This window comes from Anomaloglossus baeobatrachus, chromosome 11, assembly GCF_048569485.1.
Source record: "Anomaloglossus baeobatrachus isolate aAnoBae1 chromosome 11, aAnoBae1.hap1, whole genome shotgun sequence".
In the NCBI taxonomy this organism is placed as follows: domain Eukaryota; kingdom Metazoa; phylum Chordata; class Amphibia; order Anura; family Aromobatidae; genus Anomaloglossus; species Anomaloglossus baeobatrachus.
The window spans coordinates 180,881,723-180,899,010 of NC_134363.1; the positions used below are offsets into that span (position 1 = coordinate 180,881,723).

Consider the following 17,288-nt stretch of genomic DNA (forward strand, 5'->3'; position numbering starts at 1 on the left):
ATCGGATCCCCGCAAACGTGCTACTTGGGACAGATTTGGGGCAGATAACCTCCCAGTTTGGGCCCCAACCGAGGGCTGAACCTTCAGCCAGTACTGACATGCCTCCGGACAATGTTAATGTGTTATCTATGAATGATGTAAGGGAGGAGGGAGTGAACTCTGATATTTCTGCTTGCATAGACACCATAGACACACACACAGCTGCAGCTGTGACAGGGGAGGGGGTCAGAGAAAGGTGTGACAATGCCTCTACAAGTAACCAGCCTGTGAGCTGGGATCTGTTGCCCTCTGCAGGGATAAGCAGAGAGCAGGGTGCTGCAGGGGGAGGACCAGTGTGTGGGGTGGGGGCTACCACAGCAAATGTGGGGTCCCCAGAGATTTCACAGCGGGGTTCTGTTGCTGCAGGAGGGGAACAGGCAGGTGAGATTGGGGCCGGTCCAGGAGCGGAAGTGCTCCCAGGTAAGATCTCGGTGCATGGTTCCCCCACAACCGGGGTGTCAGGAAGCCAGGTAGGTCTGCCTGAACCGGCGACTTGGTCAGGAACGGAGGAGGAGCAGGCACGACCCACGGTCGCAGCGGCTGTGGCCGCTGTCACCCGCAGTGGGAGTGCTGGGAGCCAAGGGGCCTCCCGGAGGTCCGATAGCTCTTCCCCTTCTGACCAAGTGGCAGCCGAGTCAGGTGGAGGCCAGGACACAGGTCCCGGGGTACTGACTGAAGATGTGACAGTCTCGTCGATTCTGGCCACATCTAGTCAGGGGTTTCAGGCAGCGTTAGAAGCTGACGACAGCCTGAAAGCTCTTAAGGAGCAGGCGGCACAGCCTCCCTCGGACTCGGACCCGGAGCGAGTGGTCTGGGACCAAGGACGGCTGTACCGGGCCACGGTCCAGCAGGGTTCACCGGAGGCGTGGCCCAGGGACCGACAGTTGGTGGTACCCTATCCGTTCCGGACGGAGTTGTTGCGGATCGCACATGAGATTCCGATGGCCGGACACCTAGGGATCGCTAAGACCAAGGCCAGGTTAAACCAGCATTTCTACTGGCCAAAAATGGGGGCCGATGTGGCTGCCTACTGCCGTTCGTGTGAAACCTGTCAGAGAGTGGGGAAGGCGGGGCCACGCCCCAAAGCCCCACTGGTATCTCTGCCAATCATCGATGAGCCTTTCAGGAGGGTGGCTGTGGATCTGGTCGGCCCGCTGGCCATCCCCAGCAGCTCCGGGAAACGCTTCATACTGACGGTAGTGGACTATGCCACCCGGTACCCAGAAGCAGTGGCCTTGTCGTCCATTCGGGCTGACAAGGTGGCCACCGCATTGCTGGAGATTTTCTCCCGAGTGGGTTTTCCCCAGGAAATGCTCACCGACCGGGGGACCCAATTCATGTCCCAGCTGATGGAGACCCTCTGTAAGCAAGTCCAGGTGCGACATCTGGTGGCCAGCCCGTACCATCCACAGACTAATGGCCTGTGCGAGCGGTTCAATGGCACCTTAAAGCAGATGCTTAAGATGTTGGTCGACTCCCATGGGCGTGACTGGGAGCGGTATCTCCCACACCTGTTATTTGCTTACCGGGAGGTTCCACAGGCCTCAACAGGATTCTCACCGTTTGAGCTCCTGTACGGGCGACGTGTGCGGGGCCCCCTGGCTCTGGTGAAAGAGGCTTGGGAAGGGGATTTGGCCACCCCTGGAGTGTCGGTTATCGAGTATGTCATGCGCTTCCGGGACAAAATGCAGGCCTTGACGCAACTGGTACACGACAATATGGCTCAAGCCCAGGCCGATCAGAAGCGTTGGTACGACCAGAACGCTTGTGAGAGGACCTACCAAGTGGGTCAAGAGGTGTGGGTACTGGTCCCCGTACCACAGGACAAGCTTCAGGCAGCCTGGGAAGGCCCATACCTCGTGTACCAGCAGCTCAACCCTGTGACGTACCTGGTCACCCTGGACCCTGCCCGTGGAAGGCGGAAGCCCTTCCATGTGAACATGATGAAGGCACATCATGAGCGGGAGGCATGTGCGCTCCCCGTGTGCAACCTGCCCGAGGAGGGAGAAGCGGAAACCCTCTTGGATATGCTAGCCCAGGTTAGGGCAGGCGGATCCATTGAGGATGTGGAGGTTGGCCACCAGCTCTTGGAGGACCAACGGTCCCAGCTGTGGGCCACCCTACACCCCTTCCGGGGGTTGTTTACCAACCAGCCCGGAAGGACTGACTTGGCTGTCCATCACGTGGACACTGGGGATCATCCCCCGATCCGGCGTTCAGCATATCGGGTCTCCCTGGAGGTGCAGCAACACATGCGCCAGGAGATTGACGAGATGCTGGAGCTGGGGGTGATCCAGGCATCCAACAGCGCTTGGGCCTCGCCTGTAGTCCTCGTCCCTAAGAAGGACCGAACCACTCGGTTCTGCGTGGACTACAGGGGGCTCAATGCTGTCACGGTCGCCGATGCGTACCCAATGCCACGCATCGATGACCTGCTCGATCAGTTGGCCGGGGCTCGGTACCTGACCATCATGGACCTGAGCCGGGGATATTGGCAGATCCCCCTGACTCGCAAGGCCAGGGAACGCTCTGCCTTTATTACCCCATTTGGACTGTACGAGTCCACGGTGATGCCATTCGGGATGAGGAATGCCCCTGCCACTTTCCAGCGGATGGTCAACACCCTGCTCAAGGGACTTGAAGGGTACGCGGCCGCGTACCTGGATGACATTGCCGTCTTCAGTCCCACCTGGGAGGACCACCTAGAGCATCTAGCACAGGTGCTCAGGCGGATCCACCGGGCAGGTTTGACCATCAAGCCGGGAAAGTGTCAGCTGGCCATGAGCGAGGTCCAGTACCTCGGTCACCGGGTAGGTGGGGGAACGCTGAAGCCCGAGCCTGAGAAAGTGGAGGCCATCGCATCCGGGCCCACCCCCAGGACCAAGAAGCAGGTAATGTCCTTCTTGGGGACCGCTGGGTACTATAGGAGGTTTGTTCCATGCTATAGTAGCCTGGCAAAGCCCTTGACGGACCTCACCAAGAAGAAGCTGCCCTCTGCAGTCGATTGGACAATGGACTGCGAGACAGCCTTCCGGGCCCTAAAGGACGCCCTGTCCAGCCCGCCCGTGCTACAGGCAGCCGACTTCACGCGGCCGTTTGTAGTACAGACCGACGCCAGTGACTTCGGCCTCGGTGCGGTGCTCAGCCAGGTGGACTCTGCGAGCCAAGAGCACCCAGTCTTGTACCTGAGCAGGAAGCTGTTACCAAGGGAAGTTGCCTATTCCACGATGGAGAAGGAGTGCCTGGCCATAGTGTGGGCCCTGCAGCGTCTGCAACCCTATCTATACGGGCGCCACTTCATCGTGGAGACGGACCACAATCCCCTCAGCTGGTTGCACACCGTCTCTGGGACGAATGGGCGATTGTTGCGATGGAGCCTTGCGCTCCAGCAATACAACTTCACCATTCGCCACAAAAGGGGCCGTGACCACGGTAACGCAGACGGGCTGTCCCGACAAGGAGAGGTCGCGGACGGGCGCACGGGGGAACACCGGAGTGTGCTGCCCCCTAGCGCCCTCAAAAGGGGGGAGGTGTGAGGTAAATCCGGAGATATGACGATAAATCATGACATTCAAGTCATGTCAGGAAGCCCTCTCCTGGTGTCAACCCCCCTTTCCCCCACACAACTGGTTTAGCAACAAACTCCATGGCCATGTCCTGTGATATGGAAATTAGGTGGCTTTGGGACAATGGACACAGGATGGCTCCCTGCCGTCACCCTGTAGTAGGAGCTGCTATCTAATTAGCAAGGCTCTGGAAATAGCCAGACAGAACGACTCCAGTAAAAAATGGTTCATATCTCGCAAGCCATATTTCCGATAAATATGGCAACCATAAAAATGGTGTCTCCGCATGTGGACGATGCCGGCACCCCCTTTTTATGGGAACAGGACATTGGGAAATGCCCCAGGCGTGATATCAGCCAATGGGGAACTGGCAGACAGGTCATGAGTCCCCTCGTTCTGTAGCTAAATTCATAACTGTCACAATGAGAGCATTGGCGTCTGCCTACGACGCTCCCAGGCAAAGTTATAGCCAAAATCCCCTTTGCTGGATAATTCTGATCCATGCAGGGGGAGTGGCAGTGCTTCCCTGTGAGGTCACTAAGGTAGGAGGGGACCTGGATCTGCCCAGGTTGATAACCCTACTTCGGCCATTTTCCAGCGTTCTTCTGCTCGGGGGCCTGGTTGGGACAGACCTGTGAGAGAGTTCCTGGAAACCTGGTCTACAGCGCCCCCCTGTGGCCAGACACACAAGGTAACTGATGTAATTGTATACCTGTTTGTAACCCATGCTTTGCTTGTAACTGTACTCTGACATAACTGTATATTCTGTAGATTCCCTATTGTATATATTGTAGTTTCTAGTGTGCTTTAGGCGATTAAATTATATAATTAATCCTGGGCTGTTCTGTTATCTCGATCTTGAATCCCACGTCTGTGTGTTCGGCTAATAGTTACCGTAAATCGGTTGGTGGCAGCGAGTTGTGCCAAGGATTATTGTGGGGAGGCCAGTGAGATTCGGGAAGATATTATATATTCCGCCCGCGGAGGTCGGGGGAATATATACCCTACTCTCACCGGGGACCCTTCAATAATCGGCATAAGTAGTATAGCGGCCTCCTTGCTTATTGTCGGGCAATTCCATAATTGGCCTGACTATAAGAGGGGCGCTAGAGAGCGCGTCACGTGCTCTGTCTGTCGGTCGGGAGGTATAAAGGAGGGGTGACCCCACTTGTTACCCCCCGATTGTGACGTACTGGTAGCCAGCGCGGGGGATTTCTGAGTGACCCCCCCGGTGGTTTGTGACACCGCTGTTGAGTTGTCCGACTGAATTCGGATCTGCCTTCCTTCCAGCCACTGCTGGAAGGCTAGTAGGGCAAGATACACTGCTCTGATTTCCAGAACATTGATCTGAAGGGTGGACTCCTGCTGAGACCACGTACCCTGAGCCCTGTGGTGGAGAAAGACTGCTCCCCACCCTGACAGACTCGCGTCTGTCGTGACCACCGCCCAAGACGGTGGTAGGAAGGATCTTCCCTGTGATAATGAGGTGGGAAGAAGCCACCACTGCAGAGAGTCTTTGGCCGTCTGGGAAAGGGAGACTTTCCTGTCCAGGGATGTTGACTTCCTGTCCCATTGGCGGAGAATGTCCCATTGAAGTGGACGCAGATGAAACTGCGCAAACGGAACCGCCTCTATTGCCGCCACCATCTTCCCGAGGAAGTGCATGAGGCGTCTTAAGGAGTGCGGCTGACTTTGAAGGAGAGCCTGCACCCCAGTCTGTAGTGACCGCTGCTTGTCCAGCGGAAGCTTCACTATCGCTGAGAGAGTATGAAACTCCATGCCAAGATACGTTAGTGATTGGGTCGGTGACAGATTTGACTTTGGGAAGTTGATGATCCACCCGAACGCCTGGAGAGTCTCCAGTGCAACATTCAGGCTGAGTTGGCATGCCTCTTGAGAGGGTGCCTTGACCAGTAGATCGTCCAAGTAAGGGATCACAGAGTGTCCGTGAGAGTGCAAAACTGCTACCACTGCCGCCATGATCTTGGTGAACACCCGAGGGGCTGTCGCCAGACCAAATGGCAGAGCTACGAACTGAAGATGGTCGTCTCCTATCACGAAGCGTAGAAAGCATTGGTGCTCTGTAGCAATCGGCACGTGGAGATAAGCATCTTTGATGTCTATTGATGCTAGGAAATCTCCTTGAGACATTGAGGCAATGACTGAGCGGAGGGATTCCATCCGGAACCGCCTGGCGTTCACATGCTTGTTGAGCAGTTTTAGGTCCAGAACAGGACGGAAGGAGCCGTCCTTTTTTGGAACCACAAAGAGATTGGAGTAAAATCCTCGCCCCCGTTCCTGAGGGGGGACAGGGATCACGACTCCTTCTGCTCTTAGAGAGTCCACCGCCTGCAGCAGGGCATCTGCTCGGTCTGGATGTGGGGAGGTTCTGAAGAACCGAGCTGGAGGACGAGAACTGAACTCGATTCTGTACCCGCGAGACAGAATGTCTGTTACCCACCGGTCTTTGACCTGTGACAGCCAAATGTCGCAAAAGCGGGAGAGCCTGCCACCGACCGAGGATGCGGAGGGAGGAGGCCGAAAGTCATGAGGTAGCCGCTTTGGAAGCGGTTCCTCCATTTGCTTTCCTGGGGCGTGAGTGAGCCCGCCAGGAATCTGAGCTCCCTTGTTCTTTCTGAGTCCTTTTGGACGAGGAGAATTGGGCCTTGCCCGAGCCTCGAAAGGACCGAAACCTCGACTGCCACTTTTTCTGTTGAGGTTTACTTGCTCTGGGCTGTGGTAAGGAAGAGTCCTTACCCTTGGACTGTTTTATGATTTCAGCCAATGGCTCACCAAACAGTCTGTCTCTAGATAATGGCAAGCTGGTTAAGCATTTTTTAGAACCAGCATCTGCTTTCCAGTCCTTTAACCACAAGGCTCTGCGCAAAACCACAGAATTGGCGGACGCCATAGCGGTACGGCTCGTACATTCTAGGACAGCATTGATAGCATAGGTCGCAAACGCAGACATTTGCGAAGTTAGGGACGCCACTTGCGGCACTGCTGGATGTATGAAAGCATCCACCTGTGCTAAACCAGCTGAAATAGCTTGGAGTGCCCACACGGCCGCGAATGCTGGAGCAAACGACGCGCCGATAGATTCATAGACAGATTTCAACCAAAGGTCCATCTGTCTGTCGTTGGCATCTTTAAGTGAGGCGCCATCCTCTACTGCGACTATGGATCTAGCCGCAAGCTTGGAAATTGGGGGATCCACCTTTGGACACTGGGTCCAGCGTTTGGCCACCTCAGAGGGAAAAGGATAACGGGTATCCTTAGAACGTTTAGAGAAACGCTTGTCTGGATGAGCGTCGTGTTTCTGGATCGATTCTCTGAAGTCAGAGTGGTCCAAAAAAGCACTTAATTTACGCTTGGGATAGAGGAAATGGAACTTCTCCTGCTGTGCAGCTGCCTCCTCTGCAGAAGGGGCTGGGGGAGAAATATCCAACAGCCTATTAATTGCCGATATAAGGTCATTAACCATGGCGTCACCATCAGGGGCATCCAGATTGAGAGGGGCCTCAGGATTAGAATCCTGATCACCGTCCTCAGTCTCATCACAGAGAGACTGTTGTCGCTGAGACCCTGAGCAGTGTGATGACGTGGAGGGTCTTTCCCAGCGAGCTCGCTTAGGCGGCCTGGGACTGTCATCGGAGTCAGAGACTTCAGCCTGTGATGCTTGAGACCCCCCTGAAGTACGGATTAGTTCCAACTGAGGGGGACCAGAGAGCATAGACACAGCAGTGTCCATGGTCTGAGTAACTGGCCTGGACTGCAAGGTCTCAAGGATTTTTGTCATAGTCACAGACATTTTATCAGCAAAAACTGCAAAGTCTGTCCCCGTCACCGGGGCAGGGTTCACAGGCGTCTCTGCCTGGGCCACTACCACAATAGGCTCTGGCTGACTAAGTGCCACTGGGACTGAACATTGCACACAATGAGAGTCGTTGGAGCCTGCCGGTAGATCAGCCCCACATGCAGTACAAACAGTGTACACAGCCTGTGCCTTGGCACCCTTGCGTTTTGCGGATGACATGTTGCTGCCTCCTCAGAGCAGTACAGGGTGTCCAGCCAAGAAGCGACCTTACAGTGCAACTATATATATATATGGTACCAAGAAAAAAGTACACTAATATAACACTGAGGCACTAGTGGGGCCAGCACTAAGGTGCAGCTTACCGCCCGCTAAGGAGCGGGTGTGTGGTCGCCGAAATCCCTTTAGTCTGGGTCTCCCAGAGCCTGCTGCCTTTCCCCAGCCAGACCGCATGTGTAATGGCTGCCGGCGTCCTTGTGGAGAGGGGGGGCGGGCCCTGGGCGTACACCGACGAAGAGCGGGAAGTCTGCTTCCCACTGTGCCTAGTGAGAGGGCTGGAGCATGTAAATAAAGCTCCAGCCCTCGGCGCTGCCAATTGAGCAGCGTCTCTCCCCTACCCTGATTGACAGGGTGGGGGCGGGAACGAAGCGGCGCTAGGCCGCAGAAGCCGGGGGCTAAAGTTAGAAGCGCCGCCGCCGTAAAAGCGCGGTCGGCGCAAAGTCCCCGGCGCACCACAAGTCGCAGCTGCGCCGCCGCTCCAGTAGCGGTCGGCGCAGTAGTTCCCAACATGTAACGTCACTCAGCACAGCTGCAGTGACCTAACCCCAGCGCTACTGTCCCCGGCGCACTATAACGCTCAGCAAGCCTTGAGAGTGTCCGTGCCTGCCGGGGACACAGAGTACCTGAAAGTTGCAGGGCCTTGTCCCTGAACGGCACTCCCGCTCCAAATCCAGCAGGTTCTCTGGGTCTGTGGATGGAGCCCGGCCCCAGGGCTTGGGGGCCGGCAAGATCCCACTTCCACAGAGCCCGTCCAGGGGATGTGGAAGGAAAACAGCATGTGGGCTCCAGCCTCTGTACCAGCAATAGGTACCTCAACCTTACAAGCACCACCGCGGGTGAGAAGGGAGCATGCTGGGGGCCCCATATGGGCCTTCTTTTCTTCCATCCGATATAGCCAGCAGCTACTGCTGACTACAAACAGTGGAGCTATGCGTGGATGTCTGACCTCCTTCGCACAAAGCAGAAAACTGGTGAGCCAGTGATCCCACTGGGGGTGTATAGCCAGAAGGGGAGGGGCCTTACACTTTTTAGTGTAATTGCTTTGTGTGGCCTCCGGAGGCAGTGCTATACACCCAATCGTCTGGGTCTCCCAATAGAGCGCCGAAGAAATACTTCTTAATACTTTAGGGGAACCAAACAGAATTCTGGTGGTTTGAGGGGTTGAATAATAAATGACCCTCTGAATAAACTTTTCACAATTTAAAAAAAAAAAAAATAAAAAAAGAAATAACATTCTTTTTTGCTGCATTTCACACTTCCAGGCTGATCTACAGTCCAAATGTCACAATGCCAAGTTACTTCCGAATGTGTAAACCTGCTAAATCTGCAGGGGGTTGAATACTACTTGTAGGCACTGTATATACCCCCGTTCTCAGGATTAGGGGGGGTCGGAGAGTTATATATACCCCCGTTCTCAGGATTAGGGGGGGTCGGAGAGGTATATATACCCCCGTTCTCAGGATAAGGGGGGGGTCGGAGAGGTATATATACCTCAGTTCTCAGGATTAGGGGGGGGTCTGAGAGGTATATATACCCCCGTTCTCAGGATTAGGGGGGGGTCGGAGAGGTATATATACCCCCGTTCTCAGGATTAGGGGGGGGGTCGGAGAGGTATATATACCCCCGTTCTCAGGATTAGGGGGGTCGGAGAGGTATATATACCCCCATTCTCAGGATTAGGGGGATCGGAGAGGTATATATACCCCCGTTCTCAGAATTAGGGGGGGTCGGAGAGGTATATATACCCCCGTTCTCAGGATTAGGGGGGGTCGGAGAGGTATATATACCCCTGTTCTCAGGATTAGGGGGGCCGGAGAGGTCAGATGCCCCTCGGTCTGCCAGTTATCACTGATCCTTTGGATTTTCCTGAATATTTGGATGCAGATCCCCCGCTTTCTGCTCTCGGCAGATTCCTCCGTTCTCCGATTACATGGCACGAGTCAGACTTCGCTATTATATAAAGTCTTGGCCCTCGGCCGCTCTCATATCCTCCGTCTAAATCCAGGATATACTCGCGTCTTTATCGTTCACTCTCTGATCTCACCAGGGAAAACAAGACATTGCCCAAGAGGAAATTGTGCCGGGGAAGGGGGCGGCCGGGCTGGAGCCGGCGCTCGTCTCTTACCTCAGGGTGTCCTGCAGGTTGTTTCCACGAGACAAAGAGATGGAGCGGAAAAAGCCCTGAACGGCCTGAACGGAGTACGGCAAGAGGATGTGAACGATGTCCTGCGAGCAGAGCGGAGAAAGGAGTGAGCGCCATGTCCCCCATCACCCCCCACCTAACCCCGGAGCTAGGGACTGAATCTGAAAGGGGACCGACAATTTGGAAACACCCCTTTAATTCAGGGCAACTTCAAGTGTCTTCTTACCATGCCAGATATATACATTTGTATAAATGGAATTACGGCCGATGATTCTTCAGAATTGCCCTCACTGACTTCCTCTGTCTATAGGGGGTCCCTAGTAAATGAAGCGGCAGATTTGCTTCCCTACACTATCTACATGGAGGGGGGTTTCTTGCAGGACCCTGATAGTTTAGTTATCAGGTTACACAAGCCACAATATAGACATCGTGTATCTTGTACCTCTGCCGGCTTCTTTTGCACAGGAGATGGCACAGGGCTGTTCTCCCCGCTGTCTCCTTCACTCTCGTTTTCACTGACCTCGATGTTGATACTGGCATTGCTCGGGCGGGGGACCACCGGTTCATCCTTTGAATGGTAATGGAGTCTGAAATGTAGCACGGCCTCAAAATTCATGACGGCCCAGGCGTGCCAGGCCTGAAAAGAGAGAAGCAGACGGTGGTACTCGTGTACGGGATGAACTATAACCGGCGGATTCGGGGGGGGCCGCGCTCTCACCTTGTACCACTTGAGATCGTGTTCGGTGGCGGCACTAAAGTACCTCAGCACGTTCGGGATGGTGTTCTCGTTGATGCCCTGCAAGGTCAACTGCCATTCCCCGAGCTTCAGGAAACACCTGCAATGTGTGGAAAGTGAGAAACGGTAACACAGGGGGGTCCACATCCTCAGCAGGGTATAAGTGAGACCCCCTAGAATTCAGGAGGGATCAACAGGTACTGACAGGACTAGCATGATCCGAACCGCTGCGGTCCATCCTATCAAATATAAATCGCTGTAAAGAAACAAAATTGAATTCCTTTTTTTTTCCGCTGCTTTGCCCGGTCAGGATAGGGTTCCAGCGGTGTCGGGGCTCATGTGACATTACGCGAGCCCCCCCACGTCAACTCAGCGCCAGGTTCTGTCTCTCCGCCTTCGGACCAAAGGAGTTTATCAACAGGAAATGAGCATTGCGGATGCACTCACTTCCTGTTGATTGCTGGTTTAGTCCGAAGGCGGAGAGACAGAACCTGGTGCTGATTTGACGTGGGGGGCTCGCGTAATGTCATGTAAGCCACGGCACCGCTGGAACTGCACCGGTACGGGAGGCAAGTATAGGCTTTATTATTTTACCTGGGGGGGGAACATGTGGAATCAAAAGGGGTTTCCTAGTAATGGTCAACCCCTTTAAACCCTTGAAGTTCGAGGACGTACTTGTACGTCCTAAATCATGAAGGGGTGATCACCGCCGGCTGTTGCAGTGAGCCGGTGCTGATCCCCGCACATGTCTGCTGATTTGAACAGCAGATGTGTGCCTCGCAGGCACAGGTGGATCCATGATCCACCCACGCCTTTTCACCCCTTTGATCGTGCTGTCAAAATGTGACGCAATTACGGGGAATGGATGGTTGCCATGGTAGCACAGGATCATGTGATGACTCCTGTTGCTATCATGACGTATTTCCTGTTACAGCCGGCAATGCAGCAGCACCTCCAACAGTAACGCAGCATTTCTCCTGATCAGAGCTGTGGTCCTCTGATCAGCAGAAATGAACAAGTGATCAGACTGCTGATCCTTATAGCCTCCTAGGGAGACTAGAAAAAATAAAGTTTTAAAAGAAAATACAAAAAAAATAAAACAAACTTCCTCCCCATTGAAAATTAGAGGGTTAACAAAATAAAAAATATATACACACATTTGGTATTGCCGCGTTCAGAAATGCCCGATTTATCAAAATATAAAATTAATCTGATCGGTCAGCAGCAAAAAAAAACTCCAAACACCAAAATTGTTTTTTTTTGGTTGTTGCAAATTTTGCGTAAAATGCAATAACAGGCGATCAAAAAATACCACCTGCGCAAAAATTGTACCGTTAAAAACAGCAGCTCGAAACGCAAATATAAGCAGGGTCCCAAAAAATGAGAACGGTACGAGTACTGGAACATGGTGCAAAAAGCGCGCCACGTTTGAGTCAAATTTCTGATTTTATTTTTTTTTTAACCCCTTAGATAAATGTAAACCTATACATGTTTGGTGTCTACGAACTCATACCGACCTGAAGCATCACACCGACATATTAGTTTTACCATATAGTGAACACAGAGAATAAAGTATCCCAAAAACAATCGTGCAATCGCACTTTTTTTTTTGCAATTTTTCCCAACTGGAATATTTTTTTTTTGCAGTTTCCCAGTACAGTATATAGTAAAATTCATGGTGTCATTTAAAAGTACAGCTCATTCCGCAAAAAATAAGCTCTTATATGGCAAGGTTGATGGAAAAAATAAAAAAGTTACGGCTCTCGGAAGAAGGGGAGCAATAAAAAAAAAAAACGAAAAATGTCCGGTATTTCTCGTGTGTAGTAATGGGGGTCACATAGTACAGATGTAACCAGTCGTACAGCCGCACTGGTGAGCGTGGGGCGATAGTCACCTGGCCATGAGTTTCTGCAGCTCCTGCGATTGCTGCGGGTCGTCAGTGACGCGCTGGGCCTGGATCTGCATGCTGTTCACGAACCTCAACAAGTCCTGGAACGCGTCCATCTGCAACTCTCGAGGGGCCTGTTAGCGGAAAACAAAGGAAGAGGAGCTGAAATGTGCAATTATGTGACCATGGGACGCATTCACACCTCCTCTAGCCGTCGGGAGATGGAAACGTTTCCACCGCTGAGGTTTTGCTACATTAGCATCCAGTCTAGGAAATCAGCAGCAAACTGAACGCTGCTCGTTCCAAAGTATCGGTGCTGAGCTTTCTGCTGTCCGGACCAGATACAACTGTAGCAAATGCTCAGCAGTAAGAAGTAGAAGGCCGGTTTCACGCTTTTGCAGCCCGAGAATGGACCCCTGGAGGGTCTCCTGACCCAAACTGGACAGCCAAAGGTCAGGAGAACAGCGGCGGGTTCTCAGGAGTGTGAAGCCGGCCTTCTGTCTGTAGAGGTTTTTGTAAATGATAAATTGTTCTTTTCATTGACAGCAAGCAGAGCAGGGTAGCTCCATTCCACCTCTTTAAGGGCAGTTTAGACTTTGGAGAGTAGGGGTCTGGCAGGAGACATTGTGCCTCGTTGCCAAAGTTGAGGAGGTGGTTTATAAAAACCCGATAACAGAAGGCGAGGGCTTCAGATACACCGAGGTGGGACGAACCCGATGCAGATATTATAGAGGGGTGAGGACCTCAGATACACCGAGGTGGGACGAACCCGATGCATATATTATAGAGGGGTGAGGACCTCAGATACGCCGCGGTGGGACGAGCCCGGAGCAGATATTACTGAGGGGCGAGGACCTCAGATACGCCGCTGTGGGACGAGCCCGGAGCAGATATTACTGAGGGGCGAGGACCTCAGATACGCCGCTGTGGGACGAGCCCGGAGCAGATATTACTGAGGGGCGAGGACCTCAGATACGCCGCTGTGGGACGAGCCCGGAGCAGATATTATAGAGGGGTGAGGACCTCAGATACGCCGCTGTGGGACGAGCCCGGAGCAGATATTATAGAGGGGTGAGGACCTCAGATACGCCGCGGTGGGACGAGCCCGGAGCAGATATTACTGAGGGGCGAGGACCTCAGATACGCCGCTGTGGGACGAGCCCGGAGCAGATATTATAGAGGGGCGAGGACCTCAGATACACCGAGGTGGGACGAACCCGATGCAGATATTATAGAGGGGCGAGGACCTCAGATATGCCTCGGTGGGACGAGCCCGAAGCAGATATTACAGACGGGCGAGGACGTCAGATACAGCGCGGTGGGACGAGCCCGGAGCAGATATTATACAGGGGCGAGGACCTCAGATACACCGCGGTGGGACGAGCCCGGAGCAGATATTATAGAGGGGCGAGGACCTCAGATACGCCTCGGTGGGATGAGCCCGAAGCAGATATTACAGACGGGCGAGGACCTCAGATACACCGAGGTGGGACGAACCCGATGCAGATATTATAGAGGGGCGAGGACCTCAGATACACCGAGATGGGACGAACCCGATGCAGATATTATACAAGGGCGAGGACCTCAGATACGCCGCTGTAGGACAAGCCCAGAGCAGATATTACAGAGGAGCGAGGACCTCCGATACGCCGCTGTGGCACGAACCCAATGCAGATATTACAGAGGGGCGAGGACCTCAGATACGCTGCTGTAGGACAAGCCCAGAGCAGATATTACAGAGGAGCGAGGACCTCCGATACGCCGCTGTGGCACGAACCCAATGCAGATATTACAGAGGGGCGAGGACCTCAGATACGCCGCGGTGGGACAAGCCCAGAGCAGATATTAGAGAGGAGCGAGGACCTCCGATACGCCGCTGTGGGACGAACCCAATGCAGATATTACAGAGGGGCGAGGACCTCAGATACGCCGCGGTGGGACAAGCCCAGAGCAGATATTACACAAAGACGAAGAAGACCTCAGATACACCGAGGTGGGACGAGCTCGGAGAAAATGTTACACGGGGCGAGGGACGTCAGATACGTCGAGGTGGGACGAGACCGATGCAAATATTACAGAGGGGCAAGGACGTCAGATATGTCACGGTGGGACGTGCCCGGAACAGATACGAGGGGCTGCTGATAAGTCTTTGGCTCTACCCAGAAAGAAACAAGATAGGATGATGAACCTTTACATTTCTTCCACATACTCTCCACTGATGTCACTTCTTATATCGGTATTCCAAGTTCTGTAAGCCTAGCAAAAAGAAGGATTTCGGTTGTGCCACAAACCAGGCATCCGTAGCAGCCATGGCATCAGAAATGGTGTAAACTTTGGTACCCTTGAGGTGTTTCTTCAGGTTTGGAAACATGATAGTTGGAGGGAGCTAGATCTGGTGAACAAGGTGGGTGGTCACCAGCTGGAAGCCCGGCTCTGCCAGTTTTCCCGTCCCGTGGTCGTTTGTGCAGAGCGAAGGCATTGTCTTCAACAAAATTCTTTTGGACAGCTTGCCGCGCCTTTTGGCCTTCAGTTGGTCCAAAAGTTCAATGTAATACCTTGCATTGATGGTGGAACCCTTTTGAAGGTAGTCCACTAGCAGCACACCCTCCTTATCCCAGAACACAGATGCCATCACCTTAGTGGCTGATTTTTGCACCCTGAACTTCTTTGGATGAGAAGAACCACTGATCCTCCACTCCACTCTTGACTGCTCCTTGTTTTCAGGGTCCTACAAATAATTCCAGGTCTCATCCACATTGACCAGTCGATCCAGGAAGTTCTTATCAGTCCGGAAACGCTGACAAATGGACTGGGAAGTTGTCACTCGCTGCTTCTCTGATCTGTTGTCAGACATTTGGGGACCCACTTTGCAGAAGCTTCCTCAAGTCCAAATGTTCATGGATAAATGTTCATCGACGATCTCCGGAACAACAACCGCTCTCGGTCGTCCAGGACGTTCCTCATCATTGGTGCTGAAGTGGCCCATTTTATATTTGGCAACCCAGTTCTTAACTGTGGAATATGAAGGGCATTGATCCCCCAATGTCTGTGACATATCACCATGAATATCCTTCCCGGACTTTCCTTGCAGAAACAAGAATCGTATCCCTCCTCTGCTCTCAGCTGCTGTGAATATCACATTAGACTCCGCCGTTTTGTTTTCCCGCGTGCGTAGAACACTGTTGCCATAAGCAACAAGAAGGGAATTTTGTTACTTACCGTAAATTCCTTTTCTTCTAGCTCCAATTGGGAGACCCAGACGATTGGGTGTATAGCTACTGGCTCCGGAGGCCACACAAAGTATTACACTAAAAAGTGTAAGGCCCCTCCCCTTCTGCATATACACGCCCCGTGGGATCACGGGCTCTCAGTTTTAGTGCAAAAGCAAGAAGGAGGAAAGCCAATAACTGGTTAAACAAATTCAATCCGAAGGAACATCGGAGAACTGAAACCATTCAACATGAACAACATGTGTACCCGAAAAACCAAAAAATCCCGAAGGAAACAGGGCGGGTGCTGGGTCTCCCAATTGGAGCTAGAAGAAAAGGAATTTACGGTAAGTAACAAAATTCCCTTCTTCTTCGGCGCTCCATTGGGAGACCCAGACGATTGGGACGTCCAAAAGCAGTCCCTGGGTGGGTAAATTAATACCTCAAGTTAGGGCCGTAAAAACAGCCCTTCCCTACATGGAGGCAACCGCCGCCTGCAGGACTCTTCTACCTAGGCTGGCGTCCGCCGAAGCGTAGGTATGCACCTGAAAATGTTTGGTGAAAGTGTGCAGACTCGACCAGGTAGCTGCCTGGCACACCTGTTGAGCCGTAGCCTGGTGTCGTAATGCCCAGGACGCACCCACGGCTCTGGTAGAATGGGCCTTCAGCCCTGATGGAACCGGAAGCCCAGCAGAACAGTAGGCTTCAAGAATCGGTTCCTTGATCCATCGAGCCAGGGTGGATTTGGAAGCCTGCGACCCTTTGCGCTTACCAGCGACAAGGACAAAGAGTGCATCCGAGCGGCGCAGGGGCGCCATGCGGGAAATGTAGATTCTGAGCGCTCTCATCAGATCCAACAAATGCAAATCCAATTCATATCGATGAACTGGATGAGGACAAAAGGAAGGTAAGGAGATATCCTGACTGAGATGAAAGGGGGATACCACCTTAGGGAGAAACCCCGGAATCAGGCGCAGCACTACCTTGTCTTGGTGAAACACCAGGAAGGGAGCTTTGGATGACCGCGCTGCTAGCCCGGACACTCTCTGAAGAGACGTGACCGCTACCAAAAGGCCACTTTCTGTGAAAGTCGAGAAAGTGAAACATCCCTCAGAGGCTCAAAGGGCGGCTCCTGGAGAGCAATTAGTACCCTGTTCAGATCCCATGGGTCTAACGGCCTCTTGTACGGAGGGACAATGTGACAAACCCCCTGCAGGAACGTGCGTACAAAGCATGAAAACTGAGAGCCCGTGATCCCACGGGGGGTGTATATGCAGAAGGGGAGGGGCCTTACACTTTTTAGTGTAATACTTTGTGTGGCCTCCGGAGGCAGTAGCTATACACCCAATCGTCTGGGTCTCCCAATGGAGCGCCGAAGAAAGACAAAATTTTGAAAACATATATTAGACACATAACGAATGTTACATCACATGAAAGTTACCATAGAAACGAAAAAAGATCACAAAGCCAAAGACTTATCAGCAGCCCCTCGTATTACAGATGGGCAAAGAGTTCAGATATGCCGCGGTGGGATAAGCCCGGAGCAGATATTATAGAGGGGCGAGGGCCTCAGATAAGCCGCGGTACGAGGAGCCCGGAGCAGAAATTACAGAG

General features: G+C 53.1%; 1 protein-coding gene across 1 annotated transcript in view; it reads right to left on the reverse strand.

Annotated features, from left to right (window-relative positions):
• The window catches only part of MTOR (mechanistic target of rapamycin kinase), a 262,102-nt gene that overhangs the window by 52,740 nt on the left and 192,074 nt on the right, over positions 1 to 17,288 (reverse strand). The window contains exons 39-42 of the mRNA XM_075327360.1: positions 12,472 to 12,599; positions 10,560 to 10,677; positions 10,284 to 10,478; positions 9,824 to 9,924 (exon numbers count right to left, since the gene is read on the reverse strand). Of these exons, the coding sequence (XP_075183475.1) occupies positions 9,824 to 9,924; positions 10,284 to 10,478; positions 10,560 to 10,677; positions 12,472 to 12,599 (542 nt within the window). The remainder of the gene's footprint in view (positions 1 to 9,823; positions 9,925 to 10,283; positions 10,479 to 10,559; positions 10,678 to 12,471; positions 12,600 to 17,288) is intronic.